Source organism: Neltuma alba, unplaced genomic scaffold, assembly GCF_004799145.2.
Source record: "Neltuma alba isolate B1F8T4 unplaced genomic scaffold, ASM479914v2 tig00012118_pilon, whole genome shotgun sequence".
Classification (NCBI taxonomy): Eukaryota; Viridiplantae; Streptophyta; class Magnoliopsida; order Fabales; family Fabaceae; genus Neltuma; species Neltuma alba.
The window spans coordinates 208,994-225,982 of NW_021636670.1; the positions used below are offsets into that span (position 1 = coordinate 208,994).

Below are 16,989 nucleotides of genomic sequence, written 5' to 3' on the forward strand. Positions count from 1 at the left end.
GTTTCTCATATCTATCATTTCAATTTTTTCAATCACACATGGTCATGTGTTCTAATTTTTTCCATGAGCCTATAATTAAATGTTATTAAATACTAATATTTTAAAAATAGTACATATGATCATGCATGATTGGAGAACTACTTGACATGATGAGTAGAAGAAACTTGATACGGGTTAGAAAAAGCCCATGTGTGACTCTTTTAATAACGCAAGTTTTCTGATATGAGTTCAAATTTTGTGTTACTTATGAAGTGCATATTTGTTGCAGCTTGTTATTCATCTGGGGAGGTCAGATCGTGAGACTTAGAGACAATCTGTCCTCAAGCATATCAAGTTAGAATACATACTTTCTATGCCACGATGAAGTTTAATAATTCCAAACAAACAAACTATTATTTTATTTGATATTATAATTATAGTTATTTCATACAAATATTTTTTAAGAGACAATCTGGCCTCTCATCTATTTTAAAAACATATACTTAAATCCAAATTGTTAACTCCATTAAGAATATTCTAAAAAATATTTGAATAAATTTCATTAACTAATCTACCTTTTAATCATATTAAATCCCTTATTTTGACTAAAGCTATTTTGAAGAATTTAAGAGCCTTTTCTTTTCTCTAATTTTTATACTTATTTATTTTTTATCATATTGGGATAAAAGTTTAAGTAATTTAATTAACTTAGATATTAAAATTTAATTAAAAATATATTTGACTAAATATGTTTATAAATGTAGGAAAAATGTATTTAAAAATTTTAAATTAGAAATTTAGATGATTTATATAATCTCTCAAACCTATATCATTTATACTATATGATAAAAAAAAAATGCATATTTGAAATATGTTTTTAACCATTTAAAAGGAACCTAAAGAAACAAATTTCAACAAATGTGAAGAAAAATTAAAATTATAAAATTTTATAATATACATAAAATTAATAAATTTTATAACATATTAGAAAGTTTGAAAATATATGTATTAGAATCATTTCTATGTTGTATAAAAATTATATTTTGGAAATGTTTTAAATAAGAGGGATATTTTGGTCAAAACAAATGTTGAAAAGTCAAATTTAACGTTTAACTAAAGGTTTAGATGGATGAAAATAGATTTTTAATTATAGAAGTGAAACTTGTCTAACCTACATTTTAATTTCAAAAAAGATTCATGTGTTTTCAAAATAAATCAAAAGTTTTGTAATTTAAATAAAGTAAGAGGGTAGTTTTAGTATATTCTACTATTTTCTTCAATTAAGCAAATAATATTGTTTTGCCGGAAGAAATATTAACCCCACCAGGATAAATTCAATTAATCAGGCAACTTGCTTCAAACAAAAACGTGTGATTATTGCGTGCTGAATCATTTTTAAGAAAACACCAATAACACCTAGTAAGTTACGATTCGAACAAATTTGTAGGATAAAACATGAACAAGGTGATGATTCAAGCAGTCCGCTAATAAAAGATGCATGATTGATGTCTTAACAAGATAGTTTTAAAACATCTTAAAATGAGTGATTCTAGCAATCAAAATTGTTTCATTAATATATAATATTCTGAGCTGACATTTCTTGAACCGTTTCCCGCCAGGTTTTTGAGGTTCCTCAATGACTGTGGTCGTGGAAGGAGCGTTAATTACTGCGTTTGCAACTGCGGTGGGGGCCCCTGCTGCGAATTTTGGGCTTCAACAATTAAAGTCCAAACTTGAAGACGCTTCGCTTCCTGACACACATAAAGCGCTAAATGATGGATTGGGGTGGCTGCTTGCTTTACTAAAGGACAAAGACAACGAAGTTTCAAGCAATATACAGAAAGATACGTCTAGTGTTTACCAGTACTGGACGAAGCGCGCATCAGATGTTCGGAAAGACGTGACTTCCTTGAATGAAGAATATGAAAAAGTGAGGAAAAAGAAGCTGAAATTTTTAAGTGGTGGAGATCTCAAAGAGAAGATCAAAACGGCGCTCAAAGAAGTAATCGAAATTCTTGAAAAATGTCCCAAGGAGATTATAGTTAAGCTGCCAGAGTGGGTCATTGAGGAGCCTGGTGTTCCATCAATTGCAGAGTATCCAACTCTTCAGAAGGCCTTCCAGGACATTCTGACTCTGCTGCAAAATAATGGAGAAAGATGCGTGGCACTTCATGGAGGAAAAGGGGTGGGGAAAACAACAATCATGCAAAACTTAAATAACCACTTCTATAATAGCAATAACAAATTGTTTGATATGGTGATTTTCATCAAATTGCCATCTGATAAGCAGACTGAAGACCTTCACATTCTGCAGAAAATTGCAGATCGGATAAAGGTGAATAAAGAAGGTGACGAATGTGAAGTTGCTCGAAAAATACAGAGAGTGCTTGAGGACAAAAGATATTTGCTAATTTTAGATGGTGTAAGGCGCGCACCCAATGGGATTTGGGAAAAGTTGGATATTTCAGCACACAAAAAAGATAGTAAGATGGTGATAACTACTTATTTTCCTCTTGCTTGGAATTCAAAATATGTTGACAGTAAAGTCGTGCTCGAAAGGTTACCCCCTGAAGAAGCACAGGTTATGTTTCGAGACTTTTTTGGCAAGGCTTTACCACCTGGCGCTGAATGGGTATGTGATAGGTTATGTTCTTGTCTTCCCCTCCTCATAGCTTCTATAGCAAAGTCTTTTATATATCAGGAGTCTCCCCCTGATTGGGAGAGGGTTTTGAACGAATGCACGCCTTGGTCTCAAGTTGGAGTTGATGGTTTAGACGAGTTATGCTCAACCTTGCAAATTTCTTATCAACAGTTGGGTGATCGAAGTAAACAAAAATGTTTTCTTTATGCATCACTCTATCCTGCAAACAGCAAGATAAGCACAGACTACTTTTTGGAGTGTTGTATAGTTCAGGGTTTTCTTAGTGATGTTGCGGATACTAAGTACGGTGAAATTCGCAGCCAAGGTATTAAGAAATTGAGGCACCTTATTAATGTGGCACTGTTGGAGGAAGGGGAACAAATGAGGTATGTAAAAATGAATGATCTCTATAGGCAAATTGCTTTACATATATCATCCAATGATCCAAATTCAGAATGTAAAACATACGTTGATAATGAGGAAGATGGGGAGGACCGTAGATCAGAATCATGGCAGCGTGCTAAATGGGTTTCTATGGTTGGCAGTAAAAGGGATAGTCTACCAGCAAACCAAAATTATGGGAGTCTTCAGACGCTATTGCTACAAAAGAGTCTGGCATTGGATCAAATCCCATTTGATTTTTTTCAGAGCATGGGCAGTCTTCTTGTGTTAAACTTGTACGGTACTAAAATAAGCAAGTTGCCATCTTTGTCAGGGTTAACCAGCCTTAAGGTGTTCTATATAAATGGTTGTTCAGGCTTAAAAATATTTCCAAATCAGATCCAACCACTTAAACATCTTGAGGTATTTGACATTCGAGATACCAAGGTAGATTTTGTGCCACCCTTGAACAGTTTGCGGTGCCTGAGAATCTCATACATTGAAAGCAGTAATTGTCTTGGAGTTTCAAAGCTTCATGACTTAGAAGAGTTGACCATTGAAGTGAAATCCCTGCCACAATGGTGTTATGATGCTGAAAATATTATACCACAGGTTGCTTCTTTGAAAAACTTAACAACTTTCAAATGCGACTTCCCTTTTCCAGAAATTACCCTTAAAATATTCCTAGAGACCAACGAGGCTCCTATTAATTGGGTGAGGGCTTTGATTAATTGTAAGCCTTCGCCTCAAGTTGGAGTTCGTGGTTTATCCCCTACTGAAGCGAGGAAGATGTTTCAAGACATTGTTAAAGCTAAACAGGTATGTAAGAGGTTCTGCTTTCGTCTTCCCCTCCATATAGATTCCACATTGCAACGCTTTTTAAATATGAAGAGTCCTCCCACTAATTGGGAGAGGGCTTTAATTTGAAAGCATGGAAGTGCTCCAAGTAATGTGATGCCCCTCTCTTTTCGATTTTTTCAAGAATTCTTTCAGTATTATATGATAGGATTTCAGATGCATAAAATGATATGCGTCAATCAATTAACTAGCCAAAGTATCTGATATCTTTTTAATGCATTATGGTTTTGAAGGCCTTGCCACGAGAAGGGGAAAGTTCGTCAAATCTACCAATAACGTCATCTGCAAACCAGTGAGTAATCAATCGAAAAAGACAACCTTCTCTTGTTGTTGACGGCTAAGCTAATATGTTCTTGTTGGGGTTATATTTTATATTTACATATTTGAGTGTGTTTTTGTGGGTGTTGGAATTTAAAGGAGTCATTAATCTTGTTATCCATTTTATATTTATCACATTTTTAAACATATAGGCTCTGTTTTTTTTTTAATTTTCAAAATAGATTTTTTTTGGGAAAATAAAAAAGCATGTTTAAAAATATGCTTCCAGTTATGTGTTCGAAAAGAAAAGGCTAAAATTTATTTCCAAAAAAAATCAGAATATATTTTCATATTGTATTACTTTTTGTTCTACAAATTAGGAAAGAGGCAGATTCCATTTTAGTTTCATGAATAACAATTATGCTTGTTAGTATTTTTGTGAGTGCTTTTTTCGGTGAGTTTTCGTGTATTAGAATATTATGTTAGTATTTGTTTTTTGGTTTTTTTTTTGGGCTTCGACTATTAGTGTGCGTAAATAATATTTTAATTTTTTGTATTAATAAAATGGATTTTTCCTCAAAAGAAAATAAAAATTGTGCTAATAAAGCAAACTATTGCTTCACTCTTCATTTTACCATTATATATATGTTTTTCAATTCAGAAAAAAAATTTTCAATTTTTTGCTCCCAAGACTTGTTCTGAAAAATTAGTCTTCAATTATTCTATTATTTTGGTGTTTGCTTATCTCATTGGCACCATCACTCTTTTTGGTTCTGTTGTTTTCGCCTCAGCTGAGTCAAGGGTTTTGGAGGCTACATTTTCATTTGTTGTGAAGTTTGACGATGATTTGTATCTTGTAGGGCGGATGGACTTGTTAATAATCTACTCAACTTGTCTCTTGGAAGTAATGCTAAGGCATGAAGAAGCACTGCAATGACTGATTTTGGTTTTGATTTGTGTAGTACAAATAATAGATGTGGGATTGGCTAATGTTGCTGGTTAATTAGGTTTGAAGTGCTTTATTTTCTTTTGTGTCATTTGTATTTGCTTTTCAGCTTGAAAGAGGTTGTGTTTATAGTAGAATTTGAGTGTGATTTTCTTTGTTGAATTTGAGTATTGGTGTCCACAGTTTGCTTTTGATGTTAATAGGATGGACTTGATTTTGGTTGAGTATCGTTCTTGATGTATGGAAAATGATCAAATCTTACAAATGGAATAAGAAGTAATGATTAAGGAAAAAATCACGTAGTGAAATTAATATTAGAGATACAAAACCCAATATCGTGGAACAAAGGAGAACTCAATCTAGATTAATGATTAGCTAACTTAACCATCAGTATCCTCACCCTATTCTGCTTTTAGCATTTGGGTGGTCTATGAACATTCCAGTCTAACTTATCTCCCTTTGGTTTTCTGAAAGACCCCAAACTGTTTCGTGGCAATGATTGATCATCGCCTTTATCGTTCTTGGGCGATTTAGTTGGAATTTGTGCTTCAGACATTACTTCAGACTGTTTCCTTTTGAGGTCACCACTAATCTCATTGATAGTAGTGTTTGCATAATTTGAACCATCTACTGGAAGTCTATTTTCTCTGAATCAAATGTAAAATAATGCGTCATCTAACCAGGGTTAAATCCAGAGATGTAATATTTATCTGGATCTTGGGATCAAAATTAAAACCATTGATGGAGAATCATCAAATCCCTTTTTTTTGTTTTGTTTTAGAGATGGTGTTGGGAGGCAGACCACACCAACAAAATTAAAACACCATAAAAAAATTACGTCAATTAAGTACTAAGGGAAACGGATATACACGTAATAGAAATGTTTCCGCTTTGATTCCTAGAACTAGATGTTTGAGCTGCTAGCTGACGGAGCCTAGCGTCTTCTTTGTTGAGTCTCTATATAGGCAAGAATTTGCCATAAGAAAATGAGAAGAATGAATAACAAGTAAACATCAAGTAGGGAATCTTTTAAATTCTTGATCTTAATACTCACATCAATTCATGGATTAAAACTTTGAAATGACATCCGACCTTTAATTGTTCCTGGATGGAGATCATTTTCCATTATGGCAATGTTGCTTGCACTTAGAGAGAACACTGAAAATCAAGAAACATCTAAGAAGAATAATTCAGAGGCAATTATGGAATTAAGTTGTGAAAAACAAACTTGGTATAGAAAGGGTTTATATTGTTCTCTTTAAAAGGAGTTATAGGTAAAATGGCATTAGATGGGGTGTCACTAATGATAACTCGTAGGATTTCAAGCTAAGGAGTTTTTAAACGCTACTCACTAGGAGTAGATTCGAGGACAATCATGGAATCCAAACAAATCTATCGAAAAGATTGACCTTTATTGATAAAAAGAGTAGATTTAAGGCGTGGAACCATACTATATAAGCAATGCGATGAGCCCTTATCTGTGATAAAACAAGCCCTAGCTGACAATAAATGTAGTCAGCTAGTAGCCATTACACTAGTCATAATCTGACAAAGAACTCAGGTAACGTGTCTGCACACTCAGACTGTTTATTTCAAGGTGGATATCCAAATTAGTCCCAAGAAGGATGAAAGAATAAAGAAGATTACCATGTTCTAATTATTGTGGGAGTTCCAAAAGTATTGACATCAGGTTTAATTTCACTTCATCCTCTTCTTCCTTGGATTTCTCCTTTCTTAGAGCTGCTCTTTGCATGAAATATTGAAAGAAGAAATATTATAACCATATTGAATTGTGGAAATATCACAAATATGAAATTTTGAACCAAGCAATGATAAGGCCAAGCCTCAGACATCTTAAACTCACCAAAATCTAATTTGAACAGTCCATTAAAGGAAAATGGGGAGACCATGTTTGATTCCTGTTTTACCTTCGAGTTCTTGAGCGTGCTGGAAAGCTCTTGTTTCGCCATTATGATTTCGAACCTTCCACCAAATGCCTAGATCAAAACCGAAATCCAAGATCATAAATTGAAAATTTAGGACCAAATGTCCTAAATAGATATGAAAAATTGAAAATTTAGCACTTGATCACTTACGTAAGAACAGCCTTATATTCCTAGAGTGTCTATCCATATTAACGATGTATATGATTAACGCAGAGACTTCTAAAATTCAATTAACATGGCCATAATTTGATGAGTTAATACTTAGCTTAAAAATCTATCCATTGATCCTTATTACTTTATTTAAACATATTTATTTACTTGCTATTGAATTTGTGTGAATTGCAAATTACAAACAAATGGAAATTTTCTATAATTTATTTACGTTTTCATAGCTTTTCAAGCAAATAAATCAAAGGATCTACAACATCCATAACTAGGCAAATTCAACAGGTGAAAATATGTTTTTCAGTCATGACGCCGAAAATAAAAATAAATCACAGCTTCTCATCTCCAAACTAAACAATCACATCACGAACAGTCGTTACCCTGGAATAGTTTGTGAGGACCCGACAAATTCGTAGGGTTGACGAATGTAGGAAAAATGTTTCAGGTTATTACAAATACTGCTAAGAAAAATGCAGAGACTCTTGGTCAAGAACCAGAGAATGCTGACAGATTGTACGTCAATGTAAATAAAGTCCAACTGAGAGCATAGAGTAAAGAAGCAATAAGCGAAGGCAAAAAGAACAGAGAAGAAAGTCTTCGAAGCATACCTGACTCTCTCTCCTTGGCCACCTTTCACTAGTTTTGATTTCGGGTGGAAGCTCTTACAAGTTGACGCAGATAAGAGAAATCAAATCACAGACACCCCGCGTGCAGCCTGAACCGAGGGATTTTATAGTGATTACAGAGATAAATAATCAATATATGTTAGTCCAAAAGGTAAATATAAAAAACTTAGGTGAATTTATCAAGTTCTTTATTATGTGTTCTTTTTTATTTTATATAAATGTATAATTAAATGTTATATTTTAAAAGGAAAAATTCATGATCACGATCGAAAAACTTAACATAAATGAATAAAAGTAAGTGAATAAAAGTTTTTTTTTTTAAAATATCAATCCACATGTTGCTGTAGTCGAATAGTCATAGATCCGGGCACTGGGGACAAGAGAATAAGAGATGCCGATGGATACATTTGATATTTTTAGATGGGCTCCGGTCATGGACCGTTTTCTCCGATTTTGAACTTTCATATTGTATGATGTAATAGTCCGTTCTGAATTTTAACATTTTGGGTTCAATTGTATCACCCAAAAAAAGCCATTTTGGGTTCAAATCATGGGCCATTTAAACAAATGAATTTAGTAGAGGTTATTCTCTTACTATTTAATAGTAATTTATTTTTTTGTGCCAAAAAATAATAATAATTTATCTTTCTAGAATTCAATTTACAAAATTTTAAAATAAATCTGTTTATGTGAAGAAAAAAAGTATACATTTGCTCCATTACATAAGTTTGACCAATTCCAATAATTACTTCCAACTCCAGATTTTCAGGTTAGTGCCAAATAGGCGATCCTCTAAAGAGCATGCTCTTCCAAAACTCTTCACATCTTGAAAACTTTGATCGTATTCATTAGTGTATTTGAAACCCTTTACACACAAATTTTCATCCTCAATTCCATATGTTTAGGTGAAAGTATTGAGACAATATTTTTTTAATAATACATATACACAAAATTTGATGCAAACCATATACACATTATAAAAGAATTTAATAAATTTTATTGTCATGAACCATAAACGTATAATGCGGCTTATTTTTTAAATTATGTGCAATAATGAGAATTTTATTTACAAAATATACTTGATGTATAATATATTTAATTATTTATGATAGATTTGACCTTTGTTTTGGATAAATTGAACCTGTCTTGAAATTATTCGAGCTTGCATTAACCAAATAGAAACTAGAACCAATATTGACATAACGTTAAAAGTTTCAATATACCAGTAACAGAAAGTACCGAGTTTTGGGGGGGGGGGGGAGAGAGAGAAGAAAGCATTGAAATGGAGGCATACATAATATAATATTATGCTGTTTATGACAGTAGTGGATCTAGGAACATTTACGATGATGAAAACCCAAAAAAAAGAAAGCCTAACAATGGACAACACAAATTTAATCTGTATTTGAGAGGTTATCGAATAAGCAGCCTAAACCTTATGCACAGATTGAAGTGTGACATGTCCCTAATTCAGTTACAATGAGAATGGAAGAACCAAGACCTCTTCAGTTATAAGTTGCTGACTTGTAGCAGGTTTTAATATGGAATCATAGCAATCAGACTGAATCAACACGATGAATTGTTGGCGTTTAAAAAAGATTGATTTTTCCTGAAAGCATCATAACAAGCGTGACCTAATGAGAATTTTAAGATATATATAGAAGACAATATGGGTGTATCTTTTCAAACAAATCCCTAGGGGATGTCACAATCTGCTCAACAGTCAATGTGGTCAAACTTGAAGTCGCCAAATTTGTCAAACGTGGAACTGTAAATTCCTGGATGGCTAGGCCAGTTCCATTAGTTCTGGGTTAACACTCGCTGAAGGTTCAATTCGTAGAAGAAAATGCCTCAAGATCTGAATTGGATGTTGACTCGCCCCTCTGATTTATACCATCAGTTAGAGTAGAATTTGTTGCCCAGGAGGCTTGTGAGTATGTTTCGCTTCTACTGTAGGTGATTTTAGATGTAGTTGAAATACAGTTAAGCTTACTAATGCACATAATTTATTTTTTTTGTAAGCTTATAAATAAACAAAGATACGTGGAATAGAGTCATGCATATATACTTGCTGGCTCGCTTATCAATATGCTTTTCTTTCGCGAATATGCCCAAACTAGAAGGTGGTAAAGCTGTAGATTTTAACAATGCCAAGGAATAGATATAAAATTACCTGGATGATGGTAAATATCATCATCGTCATCATCTACCCCAGATTGAGGCCTTAAGTTCACGTGGTTGTTCATGGATGGTTGTGTTCCACTATGGGTTTGTGTGCAAGTGTGACCACCACGATAGGTGATATTGTAAAGGTCGAGAATATTGTCATCTCTCTGCACTTGTTTGGTAGCTAGGCAACCCTGAACATTTCTATGAGTGCATCTGTAATATCCTCTGCGTATAGACCACAGCTAGAAAGAGTCATATATAGATGTAAAGTAAGTTATGATTCATGGATAATTGAAAACTGTAGTACCTTGGAAATTAGGAATTAAAAATTTCTTTCTCGCCATATCGTCTCCAAATAAACCCATCCTCAAGACACTGAGATCTTACTGTAAATCTTGCTTCCTTGGTCCTTCTATAATTTAAGAATCGTTTTAGAAAATACAACTACTTTTCGTAAGCCTAAAGAGATAAGGAAAATGACACATAGTTATGCATAGACATACCCATTATACTTGGAGACCCTGCTTCCGGAAGACTGTGGAGGCTCAACCACTATCTCATCTGTTGTGATAGACCTCATATCCTTGGAGACCTTACCACTAGAAGACTTTAGTGGCTCACCCTCTATTCCCCCCTGTTGCAATAGCATTTCACATAGATAGTGGATTAAAACTATTGTCATACGTATCATTGATAGTTCACCATATTTGAGGAAGTAAACAACGTTATGACAACACAGTAGCAATAAAAAAAATAAAATTAGATTAAAATCAAATATCAATCAGATTTACCTGGACTGTTATCAATATCATCATCCAACTCCAAATGTCATCCTGCTTATTAATTGGAGAAAAGATGCGAGCAAAAATAGATGGCCGACCAACTATTCCCTATTTTGCTTCACTCCATGTCAATGCCTCCCACCACTTGGCTTCTTCTTTGATGATTTTCAAATTTTGACTTGACAGTTCCATTTTTGAAAGCCTCTGAAGTTTTGGGCAATTATAGATTCCTATGTTTTCTAAACTTAACCCCTTGTGTAATCCATTGGACATGCTGATCAATTCAGGAAGATGGAGAAGTGCTATTGTCCTTAATTTTGGGAGGAAAGTACCTGCTCCAAGTTTGGATGGTCCATAAGATATTAAAGCACTTATTTTCAGACAATCTTTAACTACAATTAAGCACCTTCAAGAGTGAAAGGCTGCCCAGAAAATACAAGGTGAAAACAGTTTTTAACGTGGGGCAATTGTGCAATGCTAAGGTCTTCAACATACCAAAACTATGACTGGAATGAACTTCTCCTTCACAAATGCTTCTTAGATTCTTCATGTATGATACACTCACTAGCAAACGGGGAAATATATCCTTATTGCTCGAGCATCTTCCATCAACAATTGTTTGCATCTCCTTACATTCAGCCAATATACACACTTGTAATTGCTCTATACTCGGCATGCCAAATTTTGAGAGATCCTTGATGGTCATGCGTCGATCTAAAAATAAAGCTTTGCCATGTCTAATAATAGCACTTGTTATTTCATAAGGGACATCAACACCTTTCACAAACTTTATGACGCATTACCTTTGTTTAAATTTTTCTTCAGCTGTGGGTAGTGTGCCTGAAATGATCCGTGACATATGTCTCCCAACAATGAATCTAAAATCAAGCTCAAAAAAGCGTGCAGGTATGAGATTTAAAAGCTCCCGTGCTGGAATGTACAAACTAATAATTTGCAAGCATTCTAATACCAAGAGTTATGGTAGAATGACTTGTAAATTCTCTTCCCATCTCTCATCATCAGGATTTACATCAATGCTTAAATGTTTTAGGCCTCTACGCTTTGAAATCACCCCAGAAGGAAAAACTGTTGAGCTCGTATATTCTTTACTTTTCTTGCCACGATACTCATGCAAACAAAGAGTCAAACTTTGGAGATTGTTCAATTCCTAGATCACTTTTGGCAAATGTGTAATCTGAGTCTTGTCAAGATCAGTCTTCTCTAGATTCTTCAATTTCCCAACCTCTGAGGATAGGTTCATGAAGCATTCACAAGATTTCATATGGAGTTCCCTCAGTTGCTCCAACTCAAAAAAGGAGTTCGGTAATTTTCTAATGCTAGTGTAGGACAAATCGAAGACACAAAGCAGAGGCATTTTAAAGAAGAAATGAGGGGGGATTTTTGTCAAATCAGCGTTGTTATGCAACTTTAATACTTTGATTTCATGACAATTCGGGGAAAGAGGTAGCTCAGACAGTTTCTTGTCCGCCAAGTCAATAGAGATAGCACCATGCCGTAGCTCACTCTTTGGTGGTTCAACCAACCCTAACTCAGATATTTTCATGAACAAAGGATTCTGAATGTTTAATAATTGCAAGATATCATATGTCTTGTGGAATTTGAATTTGCCTTGGCTTCGTGTCCTCTAATTGCAATAAGGCAAAGCGCTCCACAAGCTCCATGAGATTATGCTTTACTTCTCCAGTACCCACTAATCGAGAAGAAATCCCATAATTTATCAACTCATTTTCTAGCTTTCCAAATTTAGAAATGAATAAACATAATGTAAGACAATATTTCTGTGTCTTACTTAAATCCTCCCAGATGAAGTTTATAAATGCTTTAGTAAGACGCTGCTCTGGCCTCGAAACATACCAATGTCATAGGAAGGATGAAACAAACTCAATTTGACCAGAGCATGTTCCCATTGTGAAATATATTTTTCATTCCTTAGTGATCTTGCCACAATGACACCAACAACAAGATGAGCACCACATTCTTTAACTATACGCACAACCATTCTCTGAGCATTAGATGATGGTAAAATCAGAATACCGATGTTTGCACAGAAAAATTCCCATGGGAACAAGTGATTCTTTGTGTTGATATTCAGATCCATTGCCATTTTTAATTCACTATTAGCCTCCTTTGAAGATTCAGGGGTAATGCACACTACAACTCCAGCAAAGTCTTCATGAAAACCCACTTTCCTAGGATGAAGAGGCTCTTTGGCTGCTCCAGCCACCAAAAGCACCAAGTATTTTTTTTCTTGGCATCTCTTTTTCAATAATCATTGTAAGCAAATCACCGATGCCTTCTATCAGTGGAAGATGAAGTTGTTGAGCTCTGTGCTGGTGAACATGGATCTTCGCAGCAAGACCTTTGTAATCTGAGGCGTCAATGAGTAAGACTTTGGTGAAGGTTTCATGAAGGTGAAGCATAATTTCCTTGTCTTTCAAGACTGATTCTAGTTTTTCCTTGACAAGTCTCTTTTCAGCTGCATTTCTAGTAGAGAACAAGACATGGTGAATATTGCGTAAGTGATCATCCTCAGACAACAAAGTTTGAATCAGTTGATCCACAGCAAGATTCGCAGATAAAATGAGAATATCTTTTGGTATCTCGTCAGAATAAACATAGTAGGGACTCCGACCCTATTCCACGTTCTCCAATGTGGACATTGGTAAAAGGCTTTGGAAGCAATTGAGGGGCTTCTAACTAAGAAGGCGATTCAAATCATCGAGACAATATCTCCTATTCAAAGCTTCGTGAATCCAAGCCTTGAATTTGCTATCATGCATTGTTCTCATAGGATAATTCAACAACAGCCTGATAAAATCTCTTATCCGACTCACTTTCAGCAGCAATCTAGATGCTAACTCAATTTGTGGAATGCTAGACAACTTCACAGTTCTGGCTCTGGGAAAACAATAAGGTTTTATTCTTTCCATGTTGAGAAGATTTGGCTGCCTTGCTGTCCCAAATCTCCCTGACTTTTCTGGTTTGAGAGGACCGAATGGCTCTGCTTTCACAAATTGCACCATTGTTTCTCCTTTGGGAAAATCAAATGTTTCTACTGTTTCTATTTCCTCCAGTTTGGCGAATGGATCCAGAGCTTGTTTTGTAGGTGGCTCCATTTTGGTGACTGCATGTGCTTTGATATCGTTAGAATCCATTTGCTCACCACTACCCTCCCTAGAAACTCTAGAGATAAAATATTTCCTGCATGATGAATAAGAGGATGACAGGAAAAAAAAATGTCATCCCAAAATAGAAAAATGATGATTCGAACATAATCAATCAATTCATTGGACAGCCTCCCTCACTTTGGATGCATCAAAGAAACCTTAGACTTGAAAATTCTGATGTGCTAGAACCTTAGGAAGAAAATTGAAGTCTATACATCAAAATCTTCTATTAAACTCATTGATATAGATATGTATTATTGGGTTAAGTTTTAAAATCATAATACGCATGTCTGCTTTAAGAAGAATATAAAATCCATGCATTAAGACATGGATTATTTGTTGAATCAGTTTCTAACCCTTGATCACGTTTTCAATCATATTTCAAAAATATCGCTGTGTTATGACTTTATTGAGAAGTAACATTTCAAGAGCTTTTCAATCATATGTCATTTACATAGTTTGGAGATATGTTCAATGTTGTAGACCCTAGGTCATGATGAGAGTTCAGAACTAGCCAAATTGTTAACGTGTTAAACCTGTTGTCTGATGCTTCACACTATGAACAAATGATTACAGGTCTTTCTAATGCTTTAATCCAAATTGAATTGGGTTGGGGAAAAAAAAACCAAATTTAATTTCGTGTTTTGAATTCAATTCACGAATTAATCAAGTTATCTGGACTAACATGTCATCCAAGTGTCAATGTTCGAATCCACTTGTGACCAAGAGAACCTTCCATGCGCAACTAGATTGCTAAAATAAAGATTAATATTCCGTTAACGGAAATTAGCCCCATTGAAAATTTTATTTGTAAGAAGGACCCGATAAATTTTTTATATGTAGGAAGTGCTGATCTCTACAAATTTTGTACATACTAAATGTTTTATACATAAAATGCTGTACAAATTTTATGGTATCATTTACGTCATTTCTGCCAATAAAGTTTTCAATAAAATCCATTATATTTATTAAATTACCCTATGTCAAAAAAATGTATTTTTGTCTTTCTCTTTTCCTTAATTAATGTTATTTCGGCACAATTTAATTTGATTGAAATAAGCCTCTCCAAGCCCCGTCTCTTGCTTGCGGTAAATCTTTATGTGTGCTTACTTCTTTCTCCACTTATCCGTCCTCCTTACAGAACTCAAAAGCAAGCAATGTCAATTCCAGACTCTTTAATGGTCAAAAAAATAAATGTAAATCCAGATCCCATTGAAATTGCAGTTGATAAAAGAATTAAGCAGCTTGGGATCAAATTCAATAGTTCCAAACTAGAAAAAGATGAAGGGGAAAAAAACTCAGGAATCATTACTTGCTTCCCTTTCTGTTTGATTTCAAAATCATATGAACGTTGGCAAGTTCATGACAAATTAAACAATTAATCAATAGAGCATAAGTTGAATAACTCACCGTGAGCTTTTTCTCCAACTATAAATAAAGGTGATACGGAATTCAGATTCAAAAACCTCTATGCTAAAGTTGAGTGCCAAGCTGATAGCTAGATAGTTCCCGGAGGGCAATGAATAATATTGCAAAAAAGAGAATTCATGAATATTGAAGGAAGATGAATTTGAAATTGAAGTTCATAAATTAGAAAATGTGGATGAGGATGGCATAATTGAGGTACATACATATCCAGAAACGATCTGATCAGGCCTTGTCTCAGCTCAAGCACTGACCTTTGTTGGAAGAGTAAAGAATCATAGAAAATGAAGAGGTCAATGTATATTGGTCCCTTTGTCGTAGATAAATACCTTTCCGGTCATATTTATAAACTTCAAGTGTGCAAAAAAAAAAAATGATCTATTTTATAAATTTCAATTTAAATTTGTCTTAAGTCTTTATTATAAGGCATTCCTAACTAATTCTCACATACCAAAAATTGGAAGTTAAAGCATTAAATTGGTCCAAAATTAATAATTTTTTCCTAGTTTACCCCTACTTAAATGTAGATAGAAAAGCACCAACTATGAAGACTTTATTAAAAAAAAAACACTAAACCTTAGTAATTAATGATGATGGTAAAATGAGAAAAAAGTCATTAGTGAGCTACTTACTAACTTACAAATCTTCTAGAAATATACCCTATAATAGGGACCAGGGTAATATATTTTTTTCAATTTTGTTCTTAATTATTTATTTTTTCTTTTTGGCTATATTCTCTCTTATCATATTTCTCCACATATTTTCTTTCATCCTTTTCTCATATATCATGAGGACATATTTGAAAAATAAAAATATATTTTTAACATATTTATTATTTTTAACTAATCTTATCTAATTGTTCGCTATCTATGAATTAGTTATTTGAAGGTTATAATAAAGATATGAAGCAAGATCAATAATTCTTAATTTCTATGCATCTTCCATTGTCTTATTCATTAACCTCAATTGTGAACGTGATAATTTCTATGCATCTTCTATTTTGTTATTCATTAACCTCAGTTATAAACATGTGATAATTTCCATGCATCTTCCATCGTCTTATTCATTTACCTCCCTTATGAGTATGAGAAAATTTCCACGCATCTGGCGTTGTCTTACTCATTGACTTTCTTTATGCATGAGTAAATGGAAACTTCCACGCATCTTCTATCATCTTAGATAGTGTGCTTCCACCATATCTGGTGTCGGTGCTCGTTAGTAAGGACTAAGGAGGGGTTTCGTGTTTACTTACTGCTCCATGGGACTAGTCATGTTCGATTTATTTTGAACAATTTAATTTAATTTTCTGGCTAAAGTCATTATTATTTTTCACGATGAAAATTTTAAAAAAATATTTCTGATTTTATATTATTTTTTAAATAAAATAATTTTAAAATGAACATTAAAACATAAAATATGACTGAGAACATCTAATTTTAATTTAAACGATCGATATGAACAAAATAGGCGCAACAAGTATTATTGAATATGATGAACCCGCTCCACATGTTTTTATCTAGGTTAAATTACGTAGATTTTCTATAAGTTTTTTCTTCAATTTATATAAATTTCTTATCTAAATTTAATATAAATATTTCTTTAATTTGTTTAACTACGAAATTTAT

The 16,989-nt window shown here is 33.8% G+C and overlaps 1 protein-coding gene and 1 pseudogene across 1 annotated transcript; one reads left to right on the plus strand and one right to left on the minus strand.

Moving 5' to 3' along the window:
- Positions 1-1,615: 1,615 nt before the first annotated feature.
- LOC114723033 (probable disease resistance protein At1g15890) lies at positions 1,616-5,300 on the plus strand. Its single transcript, XM_028909174.1, has 2 exons — positions 1,616-3,820; positions 5,247-5,300. Exons 1-2 carry the CDS (start codon positions 1,616-1,618, stop codon positions 5,298-5,300), a joined length of 2,259 nt encoding a protein of 752 aa, XP_028765007.1.
- A 175-nt stretch (positions 5,301-5,475) lies between these two features.
- LOC114723034 (uncharacterized) lies at positions 5,476-7,033 on the minus strand (annotated as a pseudogene).
- Between the last annotated feature and the right edge of the window lie 9,956 nt (positions 7,034-16,989).